Here is a 23930-nt window from a genome sequence, read left to right as displayed (position 1 = left end):
TTAAACAAGCTCACTCAGCAACATTTTTCTCCCACCCCCATTAACCTTCAAGGATGTTCCTTCCCTCAGGATTCTTTTACGGAAAATCCTGCGCAATGTCAGCTTCTCTCTCATTTGGTCACTTCAGACCAGGGAGAGAGCAATATATCTTTGTCTGGTTTTTTTCACTAGCTGGTGCTTTTTAAATATTATTTTCTTTAATCATCTGAGGCACGAACTTGGTACTTCATTAATTTCCTTCCCCAAATGTTTTTTCTCTGTTCACTGTGGGTGTTCGAGAACACAATAATTTCCTGACATCTGCCTTATCAGCACTTCATTGTGCACTTGGCACTTGTCAGGTCTTTGAATTTTCTTGTGCAAGCCACAGTCAGTCTCTAAGATCACTGTTGGACTTGTGCTGTAGCTAGGCTTGGGTCCACGATGGACCAAAATATTTTAGAGATGGCTGTGGTACTATGTAAACGACACATTTTGTATCTTGTTTGGTCCCATTGGTGCATCCAGGTCACTGACAGAATAGTCATTGATCAGCTCCATCCTTCTGCTGTCTAAACCTGTTACCATCACAGAGAATTCAGTTGCTGAACTGTCTGCAGAGAGCAGCATGCCATGATTTGCAATGTGTGTTATATTATGGAAGCAGAGAAGAGAGCATCTGTTCCATTGTGTTTTAGTTCCACAGAAACAAAGAACTCGGTGCTGTATCTGCATTCAGCTCTTTTCAGTTCAAGATGCACATGCTGCAGAAGGGTGCTGAGGCCCTTTTCCTTCCTGTCTGAGATGAATCAGATCTTAAATGAGAAGGGAAACACTGTATGGTGTAATAGAATGAAGGGAGAGATGGGCACCTTTTCTCCCATCTTGTGTGTGTGTGTGTGTGTGTGTGTGTGTGTGTGTGTGTGTGTGTGTTGGGGCTGTATGTTCCTGGGAACTCTTCAATTCTTCCTTCAATTAGCAGGTGAACTGGTAGTACTAGATTACTAATAATTGATACCATGCCATATTTAGGTTGTTGTTTTAACCCATACAGGTATTTAACCAGGAGGGAGAATTCATGCTGAAGTTTGGATCAAATGGAGAAGGAAATGGGCAATTTAACGCACCAACTGGAGTAGCAGTAGATTCTAATGGAAATATTATCGTAGCAGACTGGGGAAACAGCCGAATACAGGTAGAAATTTCTCTATTGCAAAGGTGCTTGATTTAAAAAATTAACGGGTTGGTAATTCTGGCATTCAGACTGCCCAAGAATCACCATCAGCATTAGAAATGATATGGGTTTCTCACACCATCCCTTATATGCCTCATTGTCCACCTTCAGACCTGGTGGTGTCAGATTGTCAGTTTTCCAGTGTGGCTGCCGGCAGCTTGGATGGCCACTGTGACCCAGGATTTTGGCGCCAAGTAGTTCCCCAAAAGTTACTTGATGACTTAGGAGACTTGCAAGCATGGCTGAGATGATAGTCATTTATAATCACCATAACAGAAGATCAGAGACATAGTGAAAAATATGAAAAAGCAAATGACCTGAGGTGAATGCAGCAGATTCTTATCAGCTTTTTTAAATGTTGAGAAATTATTCTGCTTTCAAGTTATGAGACTTGCACTCTTTTTATCTTTTAAATGCTAATCACAAGGTCTTCTTCTTTGCCAAAGAATACCTAATAAATAAGTATATGTATTATTTTCACTGAATATAAAACTGAGGGAGCTGCTCTCAGGGAGTTGTTCTCAGGAAGCACTGTCAACAGGGTAAACAAATTCCTGGTTTTCTGTGTGGGAACCTAAGAATCAGGCTAGCCACAATAGTGATATTTGTTAGGAAAACAAGGTGTTGGTTGAGTTCCCAATTAAGTTTGATTTATTGTAGTTGACTATTTTTAGAACAAGGAACAACTGAGGTTTTTAATTTTTTTTATTATTATTTCATTGTGTGTAATTCTTGCCAAAGATCATGGCAGCTATAATTAGTTCTTTTTAATAAGAGCATACATTTGTATATAAACTTGCATATTATGAGATAACAGAACAGATTTTGCCTTTGTTTATTCTATTGTATGTCAGCTGTTTCAGAAATGAGAAGTAGAACAGTATAACTGAGAGCAGACTTGTGTCCGCTACTTTCCTTTTTTATTCATAACATTTATTCTGTGCTTTCTCACTCTCCAAGGTTTTTGATGGAAGTGGATCATTTTTATCCTACATTAACACCTCTGCTGACCCACTTTATGGTCCCCAAGGTCTGGCTCTTACTTCAGATGGCCATGTTGTAGTCGCAGACTCTGGAAATCACTGCTTCAAGGTCTATCGATACTTACAGTAGCAATGAGCTCTGGAGCTGGATAATCACCCACCCTTACAAAAAGACTCGTCCTAGAGATCCAGTGCAGGATATCTCCTACTTTGTTTTCATTTTTAATAACAAAGGAGTCTCTTATGGACTTCTCGTGGTAATTTCCAAACTTACCTTGTTTACATAGGACTTGCACCTCTTTTGTTTCTCACTGAACTTTTTGTTGTGTTAATAAAAAAAATCCTCTGTAACTGAATTCATATAGACAATGTGAAGTTACACACAAACTGCAACCTTTGAAACTGGAATTAACTAGTAAGGCAAAAATGAGAAAAGTTTGGGAAAAGTCCCCAAAGCTTTTTGATGACTGTGAAGGATAGCTCCTGCTCAGAGCTTCCAAATTTAAATAACTTCCTGGGTTATTTAACCCAGAGGTGATCCTGGGAATCTTCTGGATCTCATTATCATGGTAGGTATTACACTTTTAACATTCTTCAGTCTTACTGTGTATAACAAATAGGCCCTTTTAGTATAAGGTTAAGTCTCACAAAATCTGTCTAGCTCTAACCGTCAGACCTAACACAGCTCATGAGAATCATACAATCATACTATGAGAATCAATACAAATTCCCTACTCATGTGGAATTAATGAAGGATTGTTTCGTGCGGCTGTTTTTCACTCTTCCTCTTGCTCAATGTGCAGGAAGGAGTTTGCAGAGACCTGACATTTCTAAAGCTCTGGAAAAACTTAATTGTAACGATGCGTTAGTGGGAGTGGAATTTCTGTATAACCACAGACCTTTTGACACCAAACTAGTTCATTAGGATCAGGGTTATTACAATGTCAAGTCAATTAACCTCATGTGTGCCACTCTTTCGTACGTGTCCATTGCCATGTTTCCTTACGGCAACTCATTGTATTAACCTGTAAAATAAAATGCAGCTTCACACAGGACAGAAAGCCAGAGAAGTACCCCTGTGGAGGACCTACATTATACAACCAAAGGAACTGTGGTAAACAGAGGTTGTATAGGAAAGCCAAGGGTTACCAAAGTTATTTGTTTTTATGTGAGAAAAAATACGTTGCAAATAAAAATGAATTTGAACCAATTCCTGAAGTCCTTCATCAAAGGGAATTTTGTTAGAAGACAAAACAAGGACTGTGAGATTTGTTCCAATTTGTTTGTATGTATGTATGTATGACTGACTGACAAAAAATAAAAAAAAAGTAAATGTGGGTTATTTCAGCAAACTGAAAAGTATGTATGATATTTGACAATGGCAGTACTCTGAAAAATGACCTTTCTTCTTCTGCCAGATCCCTCTACTGTGTTCTTTGTTGAAGTATTAATTTAACTGGAAATGCTTACAGGCATGGTTCTGTTTTTAATGTTTGGTTTGTTGGGGGTTTTTTAAGTATAAACTTGTCCTTTCTAAAGTAGCATTGGCTTTATTCTTATTTCTATATCCAGTGGTCAAAGGTTGAATTGCTACTGTAGCCTGATATAGGTAGAGTGGTGCTCCCTTTAAGTGTTCTTTGAGGAGATGTGAGCTTGCTGCCAATGCCTATAATAGCATGGGAAGTGCTGTCTTTCTTTTCTCATTTTTAGGGTCTTGAAACAAAAGGGCATTGGGCCAGAAACAAGGGAGTATTTTACGCATGTTTGCAAAACGGAAAGAAATCTTTGAAAAAATTTCTTGTTATAACTATTTGTCTTATTTCTAAAACGTTAAGGTGGTTGTTTCAATGAATTTGAGAAAAACTAATCTTTTTTTGTAAAGTTGCATTTGACTTGTAAAAATGCAGACCCCAAGGTTCTTAAATGGGGGGTTTGTCTGGTTTTTAATTACTGTTTCCTAAAGATATTTCCTCTTCTTTCCTTTGTTTATTTTTTGCACATAGAATCAATTTACAATTTCTCGTGCAAATGTTTCCTTATTTCATTGGAATAAATACTTTGTGCATGAAGCTTAAGGACTGTATAATGAAGCTGAGAAGCTGGTGGTAACATTTATGAATATTAAAATTCAAGTTTGTTATTGCTAAGAGAACAAAATATCCTTTGCTTGAACTGAGTTTGTCCTAAAATTCTGAAGATGGTATCTCAGTCACTACAAATAAACTGTCCTATCAAAATTTAACACAGCTGTAGATCAAATTTTCATTCTAAGTGTCCTTATAACACTTTCTGACATTGGAAGACCTGTAAATGGCACATCAATGAACAAAAGGCATTTGAACTTTATTTAGTAATAAAGAGAAGGGGTTGCACAGATTGAGATAAGAATTTCAAGAAATGTGCTGTGGCTGTCAGTTATCATATTTAGTTCCAAATATGGATTTTTAGAATACAATTTTACTAAGCTTGCATGTTTACCCCTCAGAAAACATTGCCAAATCCTCTGTTATCAGGAACTTTGAGAAGCCTGAAAATCAGATCCTAACCCATAGATCAAAAAAGATACTTAAGACTGTGCTATTTCATGTATACACTTCTCTTAAAAAGCTTTTCAGTCCCTTGGTCCAGCATTTTTTACCAGGATTTTAGATAACCCTTGTCACCCCAGTACATTCTGAGAAAACCCCCCTCACAACCCAGCTCAAAGCTGTTAGGAGTTTTGTGAACTTTTTTCTTAAAATTGAGTAGTCTTTGGATTTTCAGACATTATCAGCAGAACAGCACCTAAAACAATGTCACTAATTTGAAGTTACTTCTGATAGCAATTGCTGTCAACTGCAATTTCAAATTTAGTGGCATAGGGCATTCCCTTCCAAGGTCTGACCTTATCTGCCTGGCACCAGAAAACTAAGAAACACATTGCTTTTATGGTGTGCTTCTGAAGCCAACTTTGCTAAAATGCTTGGCGTACAAACCTTACAAAGAGCAACCAAAGCAGAAATTCTGCACTTAAAAGCTGGCAGTCTTTTTTTCTCATCCAATTAAGGGAAGGTCATAATTGCACTACGTGATTTGCTGAGTTGTTAGCATTTATTAAAGGCTTTATAGGCACGCTGCTGCCAGATTTCAGGTATAACCAAATGTCCCCTTGACTTCCCTGGAATGCTAATTGACTAGCAGCACAGCATGAATGGTGAAAGTATGTGCTTCATTTAACTAATCTTCAACTCAAAAGTAATCTCAAAAGGTTATTAGATCTTGTGTCATATGGAGCATTTTAGGACAAACTAGACAACTGTATTTTCATTGTTTTGTGAATAGAATTAAATGATCTGTTCAGATAAATCCAATATAAACAATAGCAGAGTTTTACATAGGCTAAACCAGCACCAATGTAATGAAAAAGAAAAGGAAAATGATTTAGGCAAGTATTTGCCTCATGAAGATGGAGTGTTATTTACTAGTAAGTGCTCATCTGTTCTGTAAAAGCTAGAGGGCTTTTGATTTCATGTCAGTATTTTTATAATAAGGATGTAGTGTTGCCATAATGAGAACTATAAGTGCCCAATATGTTATGTTTGCTGTAAAGAAATGACTTTCAGTTGTGGGAAACAGCTTGTTATGAAATCATGATGTAAAGTGAAACCTTTCTTCAAGACTTGTGAGCAGTGATTATTTGACCTGTTTGTGGAAAGTGTACAAAAAGTTTTTGTGCTATGGAGTGAGAAGGTTCTTAACAGGTCATTTTATTTCTGACGAATGTACAGCACTTCAGTCGATGTTTGTGAGCAACACAGCCTTAACCCTGACACTTTTCCTTTGGCTTTATGACATGGGAATGTTCCCTAAGCTGCGTAGTGTACAGCAGCAGCCCCTGATAGAAATCTCTACCAGTTGATATGCTGTAGCTTTCCAGTTCTAGGAGTGTTTCCAGTCTTTTTTCCTTGGTTTTTTTTTTTTTTTTTTTTAAAGTTTTTGTACATTCCATCTTTGTAAGTCAATATGAGTTTTGTGTATATGTAAGCCGTGCACTCTCTTGACACTCATAATGAAATATTCTTCTCACATGCTTTTTTGTTGTTGATGATGATGTTTTTGTTGGTTTTTTTAAAATCCCTATGAGGCTAAATACAGACTTTTTCTCCTTAAGGTCAAGGATGAAAGATGCACATCAAAGTGTTTGTGTGTGTGTGTGTGTGCGTGCGTGTGTGTGTGTAGTTTTAGCTTCCTGTGTGCCATGGTATTCATAATGCTTTAGCTGACAAAAAAAATTACTCTGTCTTGGAAATGTAGGAAAACCGGAGTCAAATGTGTACCTTTACCACGCACAAATTGCAAATAATAAAAATAAAGCTTGTTTCCTCTGTTATTTTCATGGTTGAGGATTTATTTTTCATATGTTTCATATACTCACTGTCTGTAAAAGTAACCTCGTAATGCAGGAAGACAGGTAATTTTTTTCCAGTTTTCTTCCCTGACACCACAGGTCACAAGCAAGGAAAGTCTGATTTTTTCACAGATGTTAAACTTTTATCTGGACAAAGAGGAAAGAGGGACTTGAGTTGTTCTTGGGAAGAAGGTGCAGAGTTGGACTTCCCTTGTTCCTGTTTTCCTTCTTCAGTCCAGGAATCAAAATTAAGATTTTCATTTATGGCAGTACGATTAAGAGCTCTAAGCTTTTCTGCTTGCATCACATTAGTACACAGTACCTTTTAGCTGAGGTGTGCTATAATCCTTTAAGAGTCTGTTGCAGAAAACCAAATTAAATTATTGCGGAGAACAGAAAATTTGCCTTAGGAGTTCAGTCTGACTCTGTTCCTGTAAGAACTAATTTCCAGCTTGTATTAACTTTGATTTCACATAGCACCTATATGTTTTGGTCACTGGTGAACTCTCCAAACCTGAATCATTTGAGAACTCAGTGTGAATGGGAACTTGCTCACAAAGTAAAGACAGAATCTTCAGATACATCGTTTGGCTTGGATGCACCCTCAGTGGAGGGGACTAGCAGAGTCAGTGAAACCCCCAGTGGTGAGTGTTTGCTCAGTGGCAGGACAGTGAGACAGCTGAAATACTGAGCAGCTGTCCTTTTTTTGTGGATCTTTCCCCCAAACCTTCTAGAGGAATACGTGTTTTATTCTTTCTTGCAAGTCATAGGTCTCGGGGTTTTAATCCGGTTGTTTCCTCACCCGAGATTCCAAGGCTGGCTGGTGGCTCGTGTGGGCACGAAGGGAGTGATTTTCCCTCTTGACCTCTGAAGGATTTAGGATCTGCTGTCTGACTCTGTGTCTCTGTGTTCTGTGCTGAGCTCGGTGCTCAGTGTTCGGCGCGAGAATGATGAGGAGTCTCAAGGTCTTGGTTTTCTGGTTTCTCGCGTTGTTTATTAGTTCTTATCTTACAATTCTCTGTGTCCGGCCATGGTGTTCACAGCAGCCTGGACACGAGGTGACTCCCCTTCCCCTGTCTCCTGCCATGATGTCCACTGCAGCTCGGACACAAGGCGACTCCCCTTCTGTGATGGGAGGTCGCTACCTCTTATACAGATAACTACGTACCCATTGTTTACAATTCTATGCCAATGTCTATCACCTATACTAACAGGGTCATTTCTACTTTGATCCAATCCACTGAAACTATTTTGTGCCCACGTCACTGCAGAAGATGGATGCCAAGGGAGAAGAAGAAGAACCCAGGGCACCACCCTAAAACCTCCATCTTGTCCCTTTGCATCTACATTCTAAAAATCCATAACTACAAAATCTTCTGCACAGTGATAACTACACTACTCTCAGTAACACCTTTGTGACTTGCAATTCTTCTCTGTGTTAGATGTTTTTCTCATGGACTAAAATCAAAGACTGTGTCTTCCTGGGCTCTGTGCCAGGCAAACCCCCCTGCACAGACCCCAGACCCTCTTTCTTGGGTCCCAGGCCTCTCTACCGAGGTCTGTGACTTCCCAGGGTGCCCAGAGGGATGCCCTGGACTCCAACAATAGGGAGTGTCAGCAGCCATGTTTTGAGGTCTCATTTTTCTCCTAAAGACACTTAGTACAACATAATGGATCAGTCCTGGTTTTCTGTCAGTCTCCAGATGAATACACATTCAGCAAATAGACTCTTGATGATGAATGTACTTGTGTATCTGCCCTGAAATTCAGATAATTACAAAAGGCTTTATTTGTCTGCCAGCTAAAAAACCATCACATCTTGAAGCCAAGCAGCGTTGTTTTGACATTCAGAGTTGCAGAGCACTTGTTCCTTCCCACGTAAAAAAATATCACAAAGAATAGAAGCAATAGCACGGGATATCCTGAAACCGCTGGGCTTAGTATAGGTAAGATACTTGTTATATTCCCAATCTTTTCTTATTGTTAGGCTAGAAATGTTTTCTGTCCCCTGGATTACTGGAGCAGAGGCTCTTCACCACTGAGCAAAATCAGACAGGCTGAACACTAATACTGAGGAACACTGTTGTTGACCAGAAAAAGTCTGCAGTAAATGGCCACCTTCTCTTTGACCCTCTTGTGGTACTTATTTAAGCACCTAAATGAGGCAGCAGAATCTTTTAGGAGTCCTGTAAATAGGACTAGACAACCCAGTCTCACCAATGAGAAACAAGTCAGGGAGAATAAGGCCAAAGTAGCTAAAGGATCAGGTACTTAGGGCAGCCACCCTTAGCCAGGCTCTCTCTCTTTAGAGTGGCACTCCTTAACATAGTGAAAAACCCATGCTGTGGGAGGCAGCCACAGGACTGAAAAGCCTTGCTCTTACTCTTCGGATATAAACGGACCTGCTATTTGAAAGAAGTCAGAAGGAGGTGCCTTTACAAATAAACTATGGGCCTGATGGTAGTTAAGGCCAGATAGGGCGAGGTGAAAGAAGCAGTGGGGGAAACCATAATTTCCATAGGAATGCCACTAATTGACACAAACTGTTACTCACTCAGGACTGTGCTAAATTTCTGGATTTAGAGAAAAAGAACAGAGACACAAAGAAAAAAATGGGAGGGGGGAGTTATGCATTAGAAGGGTATTAGGCATTTCAGGAAGTCTGTACCTCTCAAGTACCTCAGCCAATGGGGACAGAGAGAGGGAAATGCGGCCAGAAAATCAGGATAAAAAGGAGGTTGAGTCCCCTAAAAACTTGAGAGACCCCAGGGGAAATGCCCCATGGCCTCTCCCTTTATTTGAATAAAGTTTCAGGACTCCTCTGTCTTCTTTTTGGACATAAACCTCTAGTATTTGTGGATTAGTTTTCCTGACATATTCAACATGAACTATTATCTTCTGAAAAAAACAGTTATTTAATTAAGACTGTGCTATGGCACATATGTATGAAAGGAACAAAATCAAACTAGGACAATTTTCATTCTCTATTGGCTAAGCTTTCTGCCATCGTTGCTTTATCGTCCTTTTAAAACAATTTCTGATTGTAAAACAGCTACAGTCAATTGTAAGAGCAAAATTAAGGAGAGTACAAATTTCATCTCATCCAAGCATATTTACACTGACAAAGCACTGTATTTCCTCTAACTCAGGAACAGTGGAATACTATTTTGACTATTTTGATACTATTAAAAATCTGTCAGACTCCTAGAACAGAAAATGTAGCCCAAATTGTTAAAGCTTAAGAAAATCACAGGAAAATGAGAATAATCTTCTAACAGCAAGACAGAGTTGTGAGTCTCCCTCCCACTGTGTTACCATCCATTGTCTTGTTTTTAGAATCATAGCAGAAGACTAGCAGTTTTGTGAAATACCACATCTGGACATTCTAAAGCCCATTAAAAATGCCAGGCCCTTATGTATTTTAGGAGTCATTCATTCCACTTCATGCACTAACGGAAACCATCCCTCAAATGACAAAGCATGAGATACACCGTGTGTTCCCTTTTTGTTTGGGACCTCTTTCACCCCATGGTCTTTCAACTAATTAGTTTTGATGGGGTGCTGCAAAATGTAGGAGGTGTTAGGGAACCTCCTATTACAGAGCAAATTGGACCCGGTGATGTGGCCGTTGAGAGGAAAACCAATGTCTTTACAAACAATCCGATGGGTGAAGGTGTGGGTGTTCACATCTCTGAAATGCGTCTTAATGTCTCTACTGACTTTGGGCAGCAGGTTTGTTGCAGAGACCAGACAGCCTGGCTCCTGGAACAGACAAGTGGGTCTGCACAAGCCGGAGTTAATCAGCTTTGGGGTAAAATAGTAGGTTCAAACGGGGAAATACGGGGTAGGCAGTTCGGGAAGGCTGTACCGTCCTGTTACCTCGGTCAATGGGGAAAGGAAGAGGGCAACTTGCGGCTGGGAGTGCAGGACGAAAGGAGGCTGCGCCCTCCGGAACCTCGAGAGGGAAAGCTTGTGGCTGTGGGCTTCAGTGGACTCTCTCCCTTTATTTGAATAAAGTTGCAGGACTCCTCTGTCTGCTTTCTGGGCATAGACCTCTGGCGTTTGTGGATTTTCCTGACACTGTGAAAGGGCTTCAGGGCTGCCAGGGCACCTGGGGCAGCTGAGTCTGGCTGTGCCCAGGGGCCATGGGCAGAGAAAACCTGCTGAGCCACTTGCCCCATCATGGCTCAAGAGCATGGCTAATGTTTCAGGGGTGGCTGGGCTGTCCGAGTTGCTGTGATCGCGTTCAATGTCTGAAATAAGGAATGCCTTCCAGCTGTGGCTCCAGGTGTGTGCTTCAGCCGTGTGCTGGCTCTGTCTGGGGGTGACACCTGGTTTGCTGCCAGTCTACCTGCACGAGTAATGGGTAGGTGGGAGCACTGCTGCCTCATGAGTACTGAACAGAAGACACCACGTACGTGCCCCAAGCCCACTTCAGAGTGAGTGTCCCTCTGAAAACCCTCCCTCCCTCTCCTCTTTCTCTATCGCAGGCAGCATGTTCAGCTCTGACAACCACCCTGCCACCCACACTAGTTACTTGGAGAAAACCTGTGCTGCAATGGGGACTTTGCAAATGTTGCAGCAACCATTTTCTTGGCAGCAAATGTAAAAAAACCAGGGGAGCTCGGTTTTGTTTCAGGCTGAGGAGGAGCAGGAAGGGGCCCAGAGCCTTGGACTGCAGTGGTGAAGGTGACAGGAGGAAAAGAACTGTCACAGGGAGCGTGGGGACAAAGATGCTCTGAGGGCTGGCCAAGGGAAATGGAAATGAATATGAGACCTCAACAGCAGATGAGGGGATGTATCAACAGATTTCATCCTGAGTTGGCAAGTTTAAAATGTGATGCTTGCTCACGAGAAAAAAAACAAAACGTTTTGTATTAAAATCGTTTTTTTTCTAATTTGCATTTCATTTTTAGTAGTACACTGGTGTGCACAATGAGGATCATGGGCTGCACGGAAAAGAACCTCAGGTGTCAGGGAAGGGGCACCTTGCAAAAGGCATTGAAATCATCACAAGAACTGCCTGAACATCTCAGCTTGCATGTTTTCATTTGCTTGAATTTAAACTCTCGATTTAGTATGGAAGATATGAAGCCACTGCTGTTTGCAAACCAATTTCCCAGAACTTGCTGCAGCTGCAGGAAAGAGATTTACAACACAAATAGCAATTAAAACAAGCTGTCAATAATTAAAGTCGCTAGAACAGTCATCATCACAATGAACAACTGTTTCAAGCAACACCAGACGCGGCCAGGCCCTTCCCTTCCAGGGGCAGCAAGGGCTTCATTTTTCCATGTCCTGTGGGGGCTCCCGTGACAGGGCGGTCACACAATACGCGTCGTGTTACACCACGGTTAAACGTAATCTTTTTGTGCCCTCAGTTTTATTCTGCGGCTGGTAAAAACCCCAAACCAAAACAAAGGGACAGATTAAAAACAAGGAGAAACCAGGCGCGGGTTGGCGCGGCCGCGCCGTGAGGGCGCTGAGGGCGCTGAGGGGCGGGCGGCAGGCGGCGCTGCGCACGCGCCCTCCCGCGCGCCGGCCCCTTCCCGCCCTTCGGCGGCGCCGGAATCAAACCGAACCCGCGGAATCGAACATGGTAAGCGGGGCCGCCTCCCGCTTTCCCTCCGCCGCCTCCCGCTTTCGCTCCTGGCCACCGCAAAGGCTGCGGGGGGAGCCGCGATCCTGGTGATGCTGAGTGACGGCCGCCCGCGCCTCGCTGTCCCTCCGCCCCGGTGGCTTTGAGGAGAGCGGGGGAGGCCCCACGGTGCCGGTTCTGGGGTGCGGCGTGGGCCGCGCCTTTGGGTTGTTGAAGAGCGATATAAACGAGCCGGCTCCCGGGGAAATAGCCACAGCTCCGTGGCTGGAGCGGGGCACGGTGCCCGCTGCTCCCCCCCGACACACGGGAGCCCAGGTGTGGCCAGACTGAGGCTGTGGGGAGGTGGGAGCGGGCAGAGCGAGTCGCGGGTGGGCCCGAGGGCGCTCACAGCCAGCACCGCCTGCCTCCGTCTGCCCGCGGCAGCGAAATGCAAGGATGCTCCTGATGTGGGGAGTATTTGTGGTGGGGAGCGCCTGCCAGTGAGGCAGGAGGGAGAAATTAACGTGGAAGTTAATAACCCTCCCCGAGAGAGCTCTTGGCTTCGTCGTTTTGCTCTGCGGGAGTGGCGGTGTGAAACCTGGCGCCCCAGGGGCGTAGCTGCGAGCACACGCTTCCAGAAACGCCGCTTCCATTCCAGTGTCCTGTGCCTACGCCTTTTGTTCCTGCTGCTGACGGTGTCAGGGCTCTTGGAGAAGGCAGGAGGTGGAAGATAAATCTGTCTGCTTTCTGTCTGTGCTCCTACTTGAGCAGCTCTAATTCTGCAATGTACTGACATGGCAGGGGACAGCAGTGCTGACCTAGGGTATCCCTGGATAAAAGAGAGGGGGACCTAAAAAAACTCCTAATGGTGCTCTTTGTTAAATATAATATTGAATTGGTTCTGTTCCTATCTCTGTATCTCAGCTGCATAAGCTAGCTTTTACATTTGTTTTTTAAAAAATTAAATCAGTCTGGCCATTTTGCTCTTGGTGTATGTTTTAAGCGGTGTATGTTTTAAGTGTTGTGTGCTGCCTGATAGTGTTCTTTTTTTTAAGAAGGCATCAGCTATTAAAAAGTAAAAATGGTGTTGACTCCTTTCTATTAGAAACTTGAAAACATAACTATGTTTTTCTCAAAGCATCTTGCTATTAGACTACCCGCTTTTGCTGACTTATGGACAACAATTTACTTTTTTTTTTTTTAAAGGAGACCTTTTTCTGCCAACATCCTATTTGGTCCTTTCCCTTTTTTGTAGCTGCACACAGTGTGTGAATCGGAGTGAGGCAAGGGGAAACTCTTCATATTCACATTGTGGCTGCTGCTTTTGGGTTGTTGAGGATTATGCCAACTGCTATTCATAAAACTCCAGTTCTCTGTGAAATATTTTGTATCCTAATTTTATAAGAGGCATATCAAAATAGCATCTCAGAAAGTGATCAAAGGAGACCATTTCTCAGTTTTGTGTTGTTGGTAGCAGTTTTGAATAACCATTTCTGCCTTTTGCTTGTAGTTCAACCCAAGTTATTTAATGCTTGAGCATCTCTCACAACCAGAGAAAAAAGAAATAAAAGCAGCAAGGTTTTAAAAATGTGACCTTGAAATTATAAAGTTGGTTAGGACCTTTGAAGAAAGACACCTCAAAATGCTCTTGATCTCCTTACAAAAACCTGAATGGCTTACAACTCACACTACTGTCAGTATATCACAACACAGAAAGCAGTTCTTAAAGAAAAACCAAACAGAAAACCCCTTATCTTTTCAAGGATTATTAAACATTTGTGTGAGTTTAGTATAAATACATATTTTGGGATTGGTATGTGTCAAGGAGCATTGAGGCTGAGCAGGATTGGCTGGCTCTGAACTTAAAGGTAGGTCCCTCCATTTAATAGATGAACTTAGTGTAGAGATTATTTGCAAAGGAGTTTATCTGAAAGTCTAGGCTTAGTGGTAAGATATTTTAAAAGATGACAAATATAACTTACAGGTAAATAGATTTGAATTCTGAGCAGATGTTAATTACTCAGATGGCTGAATGACTTGGTTTGATTTTTTTTCTTTTTTCCCCTGTTTTAGTCCAAGAAAAAAGGTCTGAGTTTTGAGGAGAAGAGGGCCCGCATGATGGAGATCTTTTTTGAAACAGTAAGTAAATTGTAATTGTCCTGCATTTACATTGTTGGGAAGACAGGTCCTAAAAGGAGCTTAACTGTAGATGTAGCTAAACTCTATATCCTGGCATGCATTTCACTGATGCCCTGTGACATCAGGGTGTAAATTACAGAGGCAAAACTTCATTCATTTCACTTCTGATCAGGTGGCTCATCTGCAGGTGGAGCCAGGGAATGAAGATGCACAGGTGATGTTAAATTCTTCATGTGCTTCCTATCCACATCTTCTCATTTTGAGTCTGTTACAATAAGAGGGGATAGCAGGAAATTAGGAAGTATTTCACATTTTATGGGAGGAAGAAGAAATCTGCGCTTTAGAAAAACTGAGAACAGAGTTAGAAAGGGTCCCTGGGGAGAAGAAACTTGGAGATCCAAAAGCTGAACTACAATTGTATTGGTGGCACATGCAATACACCATGTTTTACCTTTTAGAAAAAATACTTTGACATTTGAGTACTTGAGCAATGTGGTGCATCTGTGCTGACAGTCTAACTTGAGATGAAATATGATGACTTCAGATCACCAAAGGAAAGAGCAGAGCTTGTTACAATAATAGTGTTTTTCTTATAATTTAATTCTCAGAATGTTCCAGTTCTATTGAGGGACATGCAGGCTATTTCTCTAGCAAAACCAAAACATACAGTGTATTTCCTACTTACTTTGTTGGCATTGATTTAGTGTAAAAAACACTCAGGCTTAGATGATGCTGTCATTTGGAACTGAAGTGTCTTTCATGTTTTGCACAGAAAGATGTCTTCCAGTTGAAGGATCTAGAGAAGATTGCTCCAAAAGAAAAAGGGATTAGTAAGTGTTTATAAAAGTTATTTCTCTTGAGCAAGTAATCATTTTTGGGACAGATCATACAGTGTCAATTTTCCTGGCTGTAATCTTAGAGTTATGATTTTAATAACAGAAAATATAGCTAGAATGGGAGACTGGTCAGTGGCAGGGCTGTAGAGTTAAAAATGATATGGGATGAGGGCTTGCTTAGGCTCTAAGGTGTCTAACTTGCAGTGACTTTCTGTGTATGGAATCATTCTTTGCACTCAGGTATTAAATATCTGGCCTGTAATATCATAAATGTTTAAAATGCTAGTCCAAATATACATGGGCAATGTGCTGTTGAAGCTTTGGGCGTGTTGTCCTTGTGAAATCTTCCAGCTAGCTGATTGGAAAAAAACCAGATGATTGTAGATGGTGGCTTGTGGTATTCATAATTCTCCATAGTCCAGGTGCTATGTGGTTCTAATTTTACTTTTTTTTTGGCTTTTATTAGCCTCAATGTCAGTGAAAGAGATTCTGCAAAGCCTTGTTGATGATGGCATGGTGGACACTGATAGAATTGGAACTTCCAATTATTTTTGGGCTTTTCCAAGTAAAGCTCTTCATGCCAGGAAACGTAAATTGGAGGAGTTAGAGTCTCAGGTAAATCTGTTGTATGAAAAATACTTGTTTATCTGAAAGGGTTTGCTTTTTCTTATACCCCCTTGTCATTCTTGTTTATATCTCTCATGTGTACAAATGTACATGTCCACACACAAAGATTTTACTATAGAAATTTTCTGTTACTCATGATAGGGCATTGTCATTTATCCTCATTATCGTTATCATTGTCATTATTATATTATTGCTGCTGAAAGCACGTTAGTTATGATGCAAAGCATCACTTAAGGACTCAAAGGTAGCATGTTTTTGTGTCTTTTATATAATGTAGGCCATCATGTGGTAATAACCTAAAAGTGATGACAACTGGAATGCATAACCTGAGGAAATGAGGCAATAGTTTCTACTTAGGCCATTGTGTTTTCATCTGCTTTTATTGGTGGCTTGATTTGTGAGCACTTCTGTAGCCCCATACTGCTCTTTTAGCAGGAGAAAAGAGCAAATTGGTCATGAATCACAGAATCAAGGAATGGTTGGGGTTGGAAGGGACCTCTGAAGATCCATTCCCTGCTAAAGCAGGTTCACCAGGTGTGGGTTGTACATGATATCACATCCGGGTGGATCTGGAGTATCTCCAGAGAAGGAGAGTCAATGACCTCCCTGGGCAGCTTGTTCCAGTGCTCTGTCACCCTCAAAGGAAATAAGTTTTTTCTCTTATTTATATAGAACTTTGTGTTTCCCAGTCACCCTTTGTCTTTTTGCTGGGTCTCACTGTAAAAAGTCTGGCTCTATCCTCTGGACACCTTCCCTTAAGGTACTTGAACTGGTAAGGTCTCCTGTCTTCTCTGAAGTCATCTCCAGGCTGCACTGGTCCAGCTCCCTCAGCCTTTCCTCATAAGGGAGATGCTCCAGTCCCCTCCTCATCTCCATAGCCCTCTGCTGGACCCTTTCCAGTGGCTGCTTGTCTTTCCTGGAGAGCCCAGAATGGGGCAGAGCACTCCGGAGACAGGGGGAAGAGAAGCTCTTCAGAAGAGCAGGGCATCTTTTGTTTCAACATTGCTCTTCTATTCATCTGGTTCTTTCCTACTTTTTGGGAACTGTCTTTCTGCTTCTAATAGGAGTGGGAAAGCATCTGTTCATCAGTTTATTTGCAATGGGAGTATATGATAACAAGATGAACAAATGAGCTTTATGAGACCATGTGGTATGATTGTACCACAGCACTGCCAACTCTTCCCATGATTATTCAGCATTATGTTCTTTCATCAAAGAATCATTTGAATTAATGCAAATTTACTGGTAACATCTGAACATTTTTACAGCCTTTATTTTCTTCAGGCATAGCTCTGAATGAATCTCAGGCATTGCTGTCTTACATACAGTGTTGTCAACTTCAGCTATTTCTTTATATTTATTCAGTTATATCAAAATAATTAAAAGAAAAATGCTTTTTTGCCCCATCTTTAATTGAAAAAGGAGTTTGATTTAGCTGACTATGGTTGTGTTATTTTCAGGCATGGACTTAACCTGGCACAACTGGACATAAATTAATTTTTATAGACTGGTGGTAGCAATGCACTGGCTCTTAATCCAGTGGAGTTTTATTTGTCTGAAACAGATTAGTTTAACTCTGCACTGACTTGGCACTGAACTTCCTAGTAAAATTACTCAACTTATTAGTACACTCACACAAGTTTTAGACAAGATTACTTACTCTGCCAGCACATAAATTGCCAACTGAGAAATTGAACAAATACGTTCCAAAACTCCTGCTTTGTTCACCAAACTCTCTGGTGCCACTGTTTCTTCGAATGCAAATGATTTGCTCTTGGATCCTCTTTGTTGTTGCTCATGTTCCAGATTATAGCCAAGTAGCTGAAAGGAGTTGATATTTGTTGTCCTTGCCCTTGGGCCTAGTCCCATTGTGACATTTGAATATAATTGGTCAAGCAGGTCTCTGGCTTACCCTGACAAATATCTTCCTTGGAATGTCTTGCAGCATCTGCCTAATGTGCTCCATGGTAAGTATCCAGGAATTGCCTACAAAAATATAGTGAGCTGCTTTAAATGTACTTTTACTTAAATACCTCTGTTTATTGTGAAAGTGTAATAGACATGTAGTTATTGATTTGTGATGTTATTTCTATGTAGAAATATACTATTCTGATATGAACAATTCTGCAATATAAAACTGTCCCAGAAATAGTTTTATTACTTGAACCTTATTTGCAAGCCAAACCCTGCTTCTGACATATGGGCTTATTGGTAGGAGAGCTCTCTTTAGATGATGCTCTGAGTCTTCAAAAGTACTTCTCTTCATTACTTGCCTTTCTGATGAGACTTGAAATGTTTCAGCATTTCAGGGAAAAGCATTTTCACTATCTGAAAATAACTTCTCTGTTGACACAGTGGAAAGGTGGCATTTTCAATGAAAAGCTCTCTGAATGCTTTTACAAGATGATAACAAGTTCTGTCTGTGAGTTCAAATTAGCTCTTTTGGTGTTTGTGCTCTTCTTGATGTGCACATGTACAGATTTTCTTAAGAGCTTCTAAATCTAGTCACTGACTATCACAAAGCTGCTTGTCAGAACATACAAAGCAGAGGAAAAGAGTCAGCTATTGTACCATTTCTCTTGCATGTTGCTTATCTTTGATCATTCCCATATAGAGCTTGTGGCATGCTGAGAGATGTGTTTTCTCTCTGTGTCATGTCCAGTTTGATTGTTAACTACATGAGTCGGTCTCTTTGTTCAGCAGTTAAAAGCCAGAATCAGGCTGCCTTACTTAAAGCATGTTTAAAAATCCAGCAGTTCAGTTCATGATGTAATTAAGGCTTTTTAATTAATTAAACCCAGAGGCATTATCTTTGTTTCCTGAGGGCATGGGTAAATAGTGAAGGGAAAGGAGTGATCCCAAATGCTGCACTGTCATTTGAAAATAATGTAGAGGAACAGAACAGGCTTCTTCATGATGCAAATTCCCCTATTAATTCACAGCACTAAGGCTTATGTTTGATGGGTTGGGCCTGCTACAGGACCTTTTGGCTGCATAGGTTGGTCATAGCATTCTGCATTTTACAGAACTTGTGATTGTGGGAGGCTGTTTTAGGAGCTGTCCTTGAAACATTTTTTTTTTTTTCAGATTCTTTAGTGATTATTAAGCCACACCCCATCTTAGAGATCAAGAAGCAAAGCTATCTGACTTGGTACTCATAATGAAGATCAAGCCAGTTTTGTCTGGATGCTTAAGCTGCACTTCCCAGGGGTTCTGTATACCCTAGACTTTTTCCAGGAAGGATTTATTATATCATCAGTGTGCAGAGATATTGCAGTTAAAACCAATGCAAAAGTTTCTTTTGACAGCTTCCCTGCCTGACCTCATCTTTTGGCTTGTTTTTGTGGAGGCAGGTGTTTGGAGAGGGGCACTAATCCCTGACTGATATATATATATATGGCAGACCTTGTGCTGATCTAATTAGGATCTTGGTGGTGCCCTCTAACCTTAAGTTACTGCTTGGGCCTCTTCCTGTTTTTCTGAAAAGCAAGGATAGCAAATGTCTTTAGTTTGTGTAGCATCTGCCGGAACTATTTCCTCCAATAGCTCACAGAGTGAGAATTGCTAAGTAGGTCCCTTTGGATTTTGTATTGATTTGTTTTGCAGTGGCCTGGTTGTTCCTAAAGGTTTATGCCTTCTGTCAGCGCTTTTTCTTCGCCTCTTGGTTATGCTTATGCATCTGTGAAGAGGACCACTGAAAAAGTGAGATGTTGGAAGCTGCATTTTGGTGGGATGGGTTTATACACACATTTGGTTTGTTTGCGTGTGGAAATTGCATTTGGTTTGATTTGGTACAGGTATGAAATGGTGAAACAAGAGTAGTGAGGGTGTGGACTGAGAAATAATGTTTTAATAATGTTTATACATTGAGACATTTTTAATGCAACATCACCTGTCAAGAGAACTTTTGAAGCTTTACTGAGGGGGTAGTCTTCCTTCCTTAAGAAAATGTGAAATGATGTGATCTTCTTTATCAATATTTTTCTGGCTGTTGGATTCAGAAGCCTGGAATTACCTATGATCAGTTATCATTTGAAAAAACAAGATGCTTATTCTTGGCATAACAGTTGTGAGTGAGGAAAAAGAGAAATCTTTCTGATGGAGTCTTAATATAAACAGATTCAGCTTAGATTTTCTTTCATTTTTTCATCTGTGTCTTGGGCAAAACACTTGCATCTGTGCTGACAGGGACCTGAAATACTGAGCACTTCAAAGATGTTGTGGTTGTTAGTGTTACTACTGACAGTACTATGAGCACTGTAGTCCAGTAGCTTGGGAAAACAACCTGTTAGTTTCCTTTCCTCAGTGCGGTGTTGTTAATTTATTTCATTGTTCAGTTTAAAACTGTTCATTTCACTGTGTTGTTAATTGTCTCATTTATCATTGTGTTGCTTTCTTGTGGCTTAATCTTTTTTGTTCTGAGGCTTTTGCAGGGAAAAGTTTAACAGCCGAAAGTATTAGAGCTGCCGTTCCAACTGAAAGCAAAATGGTGTCACCTTGCACTGCAACAAAGATTGAACAGAATCTTTTTAGAGCAGGATACAGGATGGACATTTTGTGCTATTCCTTGTATTTGTGTCAACATACTCATGACCAAGAGACTTGAGAGTTTCTGGCAATTTTTTTCTCCCACTAAGCATTGCACTGAGCCAGTGTTAAGATAGAAAGGATTAGCTGATGTTTCATTCCTTAAATCCCTGCCTTAGGGTTGGTAAAAGGAGGGATTTTCACTTCCCATGACTTGTATATTGAACTAAGGGGAGAATTTGAACTGGATGCATCCTGGCTCACATCTGCTAGCTCATTTGAAAAAAAAAAACAAAAAACAAAACCAAAACAAAACCAAAAAAAGCCAACCAAACAAACAAAAAATAAACACCAACCACCCCAACAACCCCCCTGGCCAGGAATGAACTTGTTGAAATCAAGTGACTTCATATGTATTGAATTGTTTGTACTAATGAGCATCGAAATATAAAAAGTGAAAGAATTTACTCTGGTAAAAAAGCAGTGAGGAGAATTCTGTATTAGTAAATGCTTATGCTAGGAATGCACATTGTTTGAAAATAGTTAATGGAAAAAAAATTCATATTGTGAGTGATCTGGCTTGAATCCTCCTAAAGATATTTGACAACATAAGTAAAAGGAGAGAACCTTCTTTGTTTAGTTTTGAGTTTTAACCATCAGAAAGTTCTTTCAAGATGCAGCTTGTTTTATTTCTATCCTTTTGGATATGTTTTCCTCCTTAGACACTGTGACTGGAAAGTTGCTGAATAATAAATCTGCTTGAGACCACTGACTGAAGCTCAGGAAACTTTTGCTCTCCTCATTGTTCCAGTGTGAGCAGCCTCCTCCTCCATCCAGTTGACTAACTCGATTGGCAGGGTATTTCCACAGGGTTTAGAGGTTGATTCTGGACTGCAGTTAAGTACAAGTGCTCAGCAGTGGCTGGCTAAAGGTAACCAATCCTGAACTGAGGTGCAAATCCCTGGAGATCACAGATGTGTAGTGAGGGGTAGCAGGACTGATGGTGCTTGGAGAGTTGGGTGATGTCGCTGAAGATACTGGACAAGTTTTGTGCCCCAGGTGGAGCTTTGCATCAGCAGGGAGAGCCTGTGGAACCTAGTTCTGTGGAGCAAGCTTTTGGCGTGGCTCTGTAAAAATGTCCTCAGCAGATGGTACAGCATCAGCTCTTAGCAAAGCTGCTCACACACCTCAGGTCCTATTGCAGTTTTCAGCCTCTGATGGTTCTGAATGCAGGGTCTCAGTGTTTTGGGGGTTTTTTGCTTCTGCATTGATGAGTTGCTGAGAAGCAAAAAACATTCATAGAAGTACATGTGCAACACCTTTGGAATCCATGGCTTAATGCTTTTTATAGAACAGCTCATTTTTGGAGTGTAATATTTTTACATTATGATTCATTGAAAAGCTGTATTCAGTGTGTTTTTAAAAATTCTTTGTCTATTTATCAAAAAAAAAAAAAAGGACTTGCAGGCATAAAATGTCTTAAGGTTCATCATGATCCTAAACTTAGCTGTAATACATTTAGAAAGCTTAGCACTATCTTTTTCATATATGTTTTATTAATTTTAGGGAGTAGATAGCATGGTTAAAGAATTATCCTCTAAACCAGAGAAGTATGTCAGAACATTTGCAACTAATGCATGTGACTTGTGTTAGGAATTACTTATTTAGACATTTTTCTCATTCATTAATTTAGACATATGTATGCTTACAATTTAATTTTATTAGGTTGCAGAAAATGTAATAAATTACTCCTTTCCAGGAAAAGTAAAATTCTGGTTGCTGAAGAGGTCTTTCTTTTAATGCCCATTATAAGGCCTTGAGCAACGTGGTCTAGTGGGACATGTCCCTGGCCATGGCAGAAGGAGTTGGGACTGGACAGTCTTCAAGATCCCTTCCTACCTTTACCATTCTGTTTTTCTGGAATGTCTAGGCAGGATCTGAGTGTGTTGATTAAGCTGTTAGAGCAGTCTTCCCATATGCATGCTGGGCCTCCTTTTTTCTCGTTTTATTTGAGGACATGTAATTTAGCTTTCTACTTATTTATTTATTTAGTTTGTTATTCTTCCTTGGATTGCCCTGACCATTTTGATAGTCTGCAGCCCCAGTGAGCTGGGTGATTCCATTCTGTGCTGGCTCACTTTTTTTTTTTTTCCCTCTTGCATAGTAATTAATCTCCCAACAAGACCCATCCCATCTTCAACCTTCTGGCATTCACTGACCTGTACATTTTATTTGAACTGAAGGACTAGACTCATAAAGAAATGGCCTGCTGAAGAGCTGGTATGGTATAACTAACTCACTTCACACCATCCAAGGGGACCTGTAGCAATAAGGGCAAGAGGCTGAGAATTTGCATTATTTAAACATTCTGCGTATATTGATTATATCTGCCCATTTGTTTGTTCATCCTGTAAAGCTTATTCCCTCTATAAGTCTCCTGGAAAATACTAATAAAATTTTATTAGGATAGTCCATGATATTTGTTACCTCTGCCTCTTGTATTTGAAAAATGGTGATATTTTAAAATGATCCTGCATGTACTAAGTCCTAAAATGTCCGTCAGAGAAGAATCTTGTAATGTTGTAACTTATTAGAGCCTTCTGGAATTACATTTTATGGCATGCTAAAAAGCCCTGGAGAGTATGCTTAGTTACTGCTGTCATGGCAGGTTTCTAAAAATACAGTGCTCTGGAGGCTTCTGTTGGAATGAAGCAACTTCATAATTTGGTGTTCATTAGTTGAATTTAATTCTTTTATTTGCTGTTAACTTCTAACTAGCTTGATGGCAACTGTGAAGTGTAGGTTTTTCTTTCCTTCCTTCTTGATGAGCATAAGGTTTTGGCATAATTTAAGAGCATTTTTTTTTAAAAACTGTCTCTAATAACTCTAAAGATTTTAACATAGGTTTGAAGGAGGATTCCTACTATACTGAAGAGGATATATAGATATTCATTTTGATATAATGCAGGAAAACCACTAAGGTTTTCAAACAGGATTGTCTGTGACACTGAATTTTTTAGGTAATATCATGACACAGTTTACCTTTTTCAAGAGGTTTGCATTCTGGCTGCTGGCTCCATTCCTGGCATTGCAGTGAAATTGTTAATCTGAAATGAAAAGAAACAGGAAGTAAAAACTGGGCTCTGACTGCAGAGCTAGATTTGATGGAGACAGTGAGTTGTAGTCCTATTTAATTTGAACTTTGACTTGCACCTTAAAGTCTTGTAATTCAAGTAATATTGCATATTTTATTTTAGAAAATCAGTATGTGTGCAGAAATGAACTACCAGCATGTAATTATAGAAGTCTGATTTCATAGAATTTTCCTCTTTTGAAAAGAATAAAAATTTAAAACCACCAAACAAAAAACCCAGAGTATAAAACCAAAATGTGTTAAGTTATTTTGATGCAGGGAGGCTTTAGAGGAAAAGGGCTTTCTTGTCGCAGCAAAACGGCTCATTATTTTTGAACACATGGTAGTTCCATGCAAGACTCTTCTTTGTATCAGGAATTGGAGATGACTTGGTGATTTGTCTAAGCATTACTTAAAAATGACAAAATTGGCATAAAGAATGAGTATGTAAAATGTCTGTCAAAACTGAAATTTGATAGATGTATTTTACTGAGGTTTTTTATTTTA

General features: G+C 40.4%; 2 protein-coding genes across 14 annotated transcripts in view; both read left to right on the top strand.

The window, feature by feature from the left end:
* TRIM2 (tripartite motif containing 2) overlaps positions 1-6565 on the top strand; it is a 70026-nt gene extending 63461 nt beyond the window's left edge. For all 12 annotated transcript variants that reach the window (XM_083862279.1, XM_083862273.1, XM_083862278.1 and 9 more), the window contains 2 exons: positions 1034-1174; positions 2174-6565. In XM_083862279.1, coding sequence (XP_083718405.1) covers positions 1034-1174; positions 2174-2326 — 294 coding nt within the window. In that variant the 3' untranslated portion in view covers positions 2327-6565. The remainder of the gene's footprint in view (positions 1-1033; positions 1175-2173) is intronic.
* Positions 6566-12131: 5566 nt separating this feature from the next.
* Positions 12132-23930, top strand: part of MND1 (meiotic nuclear divisions 1) — a 35138-nt gene continuing 23339 nt past the window's right edge. For both annotated transcript variants that reach the window (XM_083860819.1, XM_083860820.1), the window contains exons 1-4: positions 12132-12182; positions 14235-14300; positions 15073-15130; positions 15603-15751. In XM_083860819.1, coding sequence (XP_083716945.1) covers positions 12180-12182; positions 14235-14300; positions 15073-15130; positions 15603-15751 — 276 coding nt within the window. In that variant the 5' untranslated portion in view covers positions 12132-12179. The remainder of the gene's footprint in view (positions 12183-14234; positions 14301-15072; positions 15131-15602; positions 15752-23930) is intronic.

This window comes from Zosterops lateralis, assembly GCF_965231275.1.
Source record: "Zosterops lateralis genome assembly, chromosome: 5".
NCBI lineage: Eukaryota > Metazoa > Chordata > Aves > Passeriformes > Zosteropidae > Zosterops > Zosterops lateralis.
Note: the sequence above shows the minus strand (reverse complement) of the source record. Positions and strands in the feature narration are given on the sequence as shown.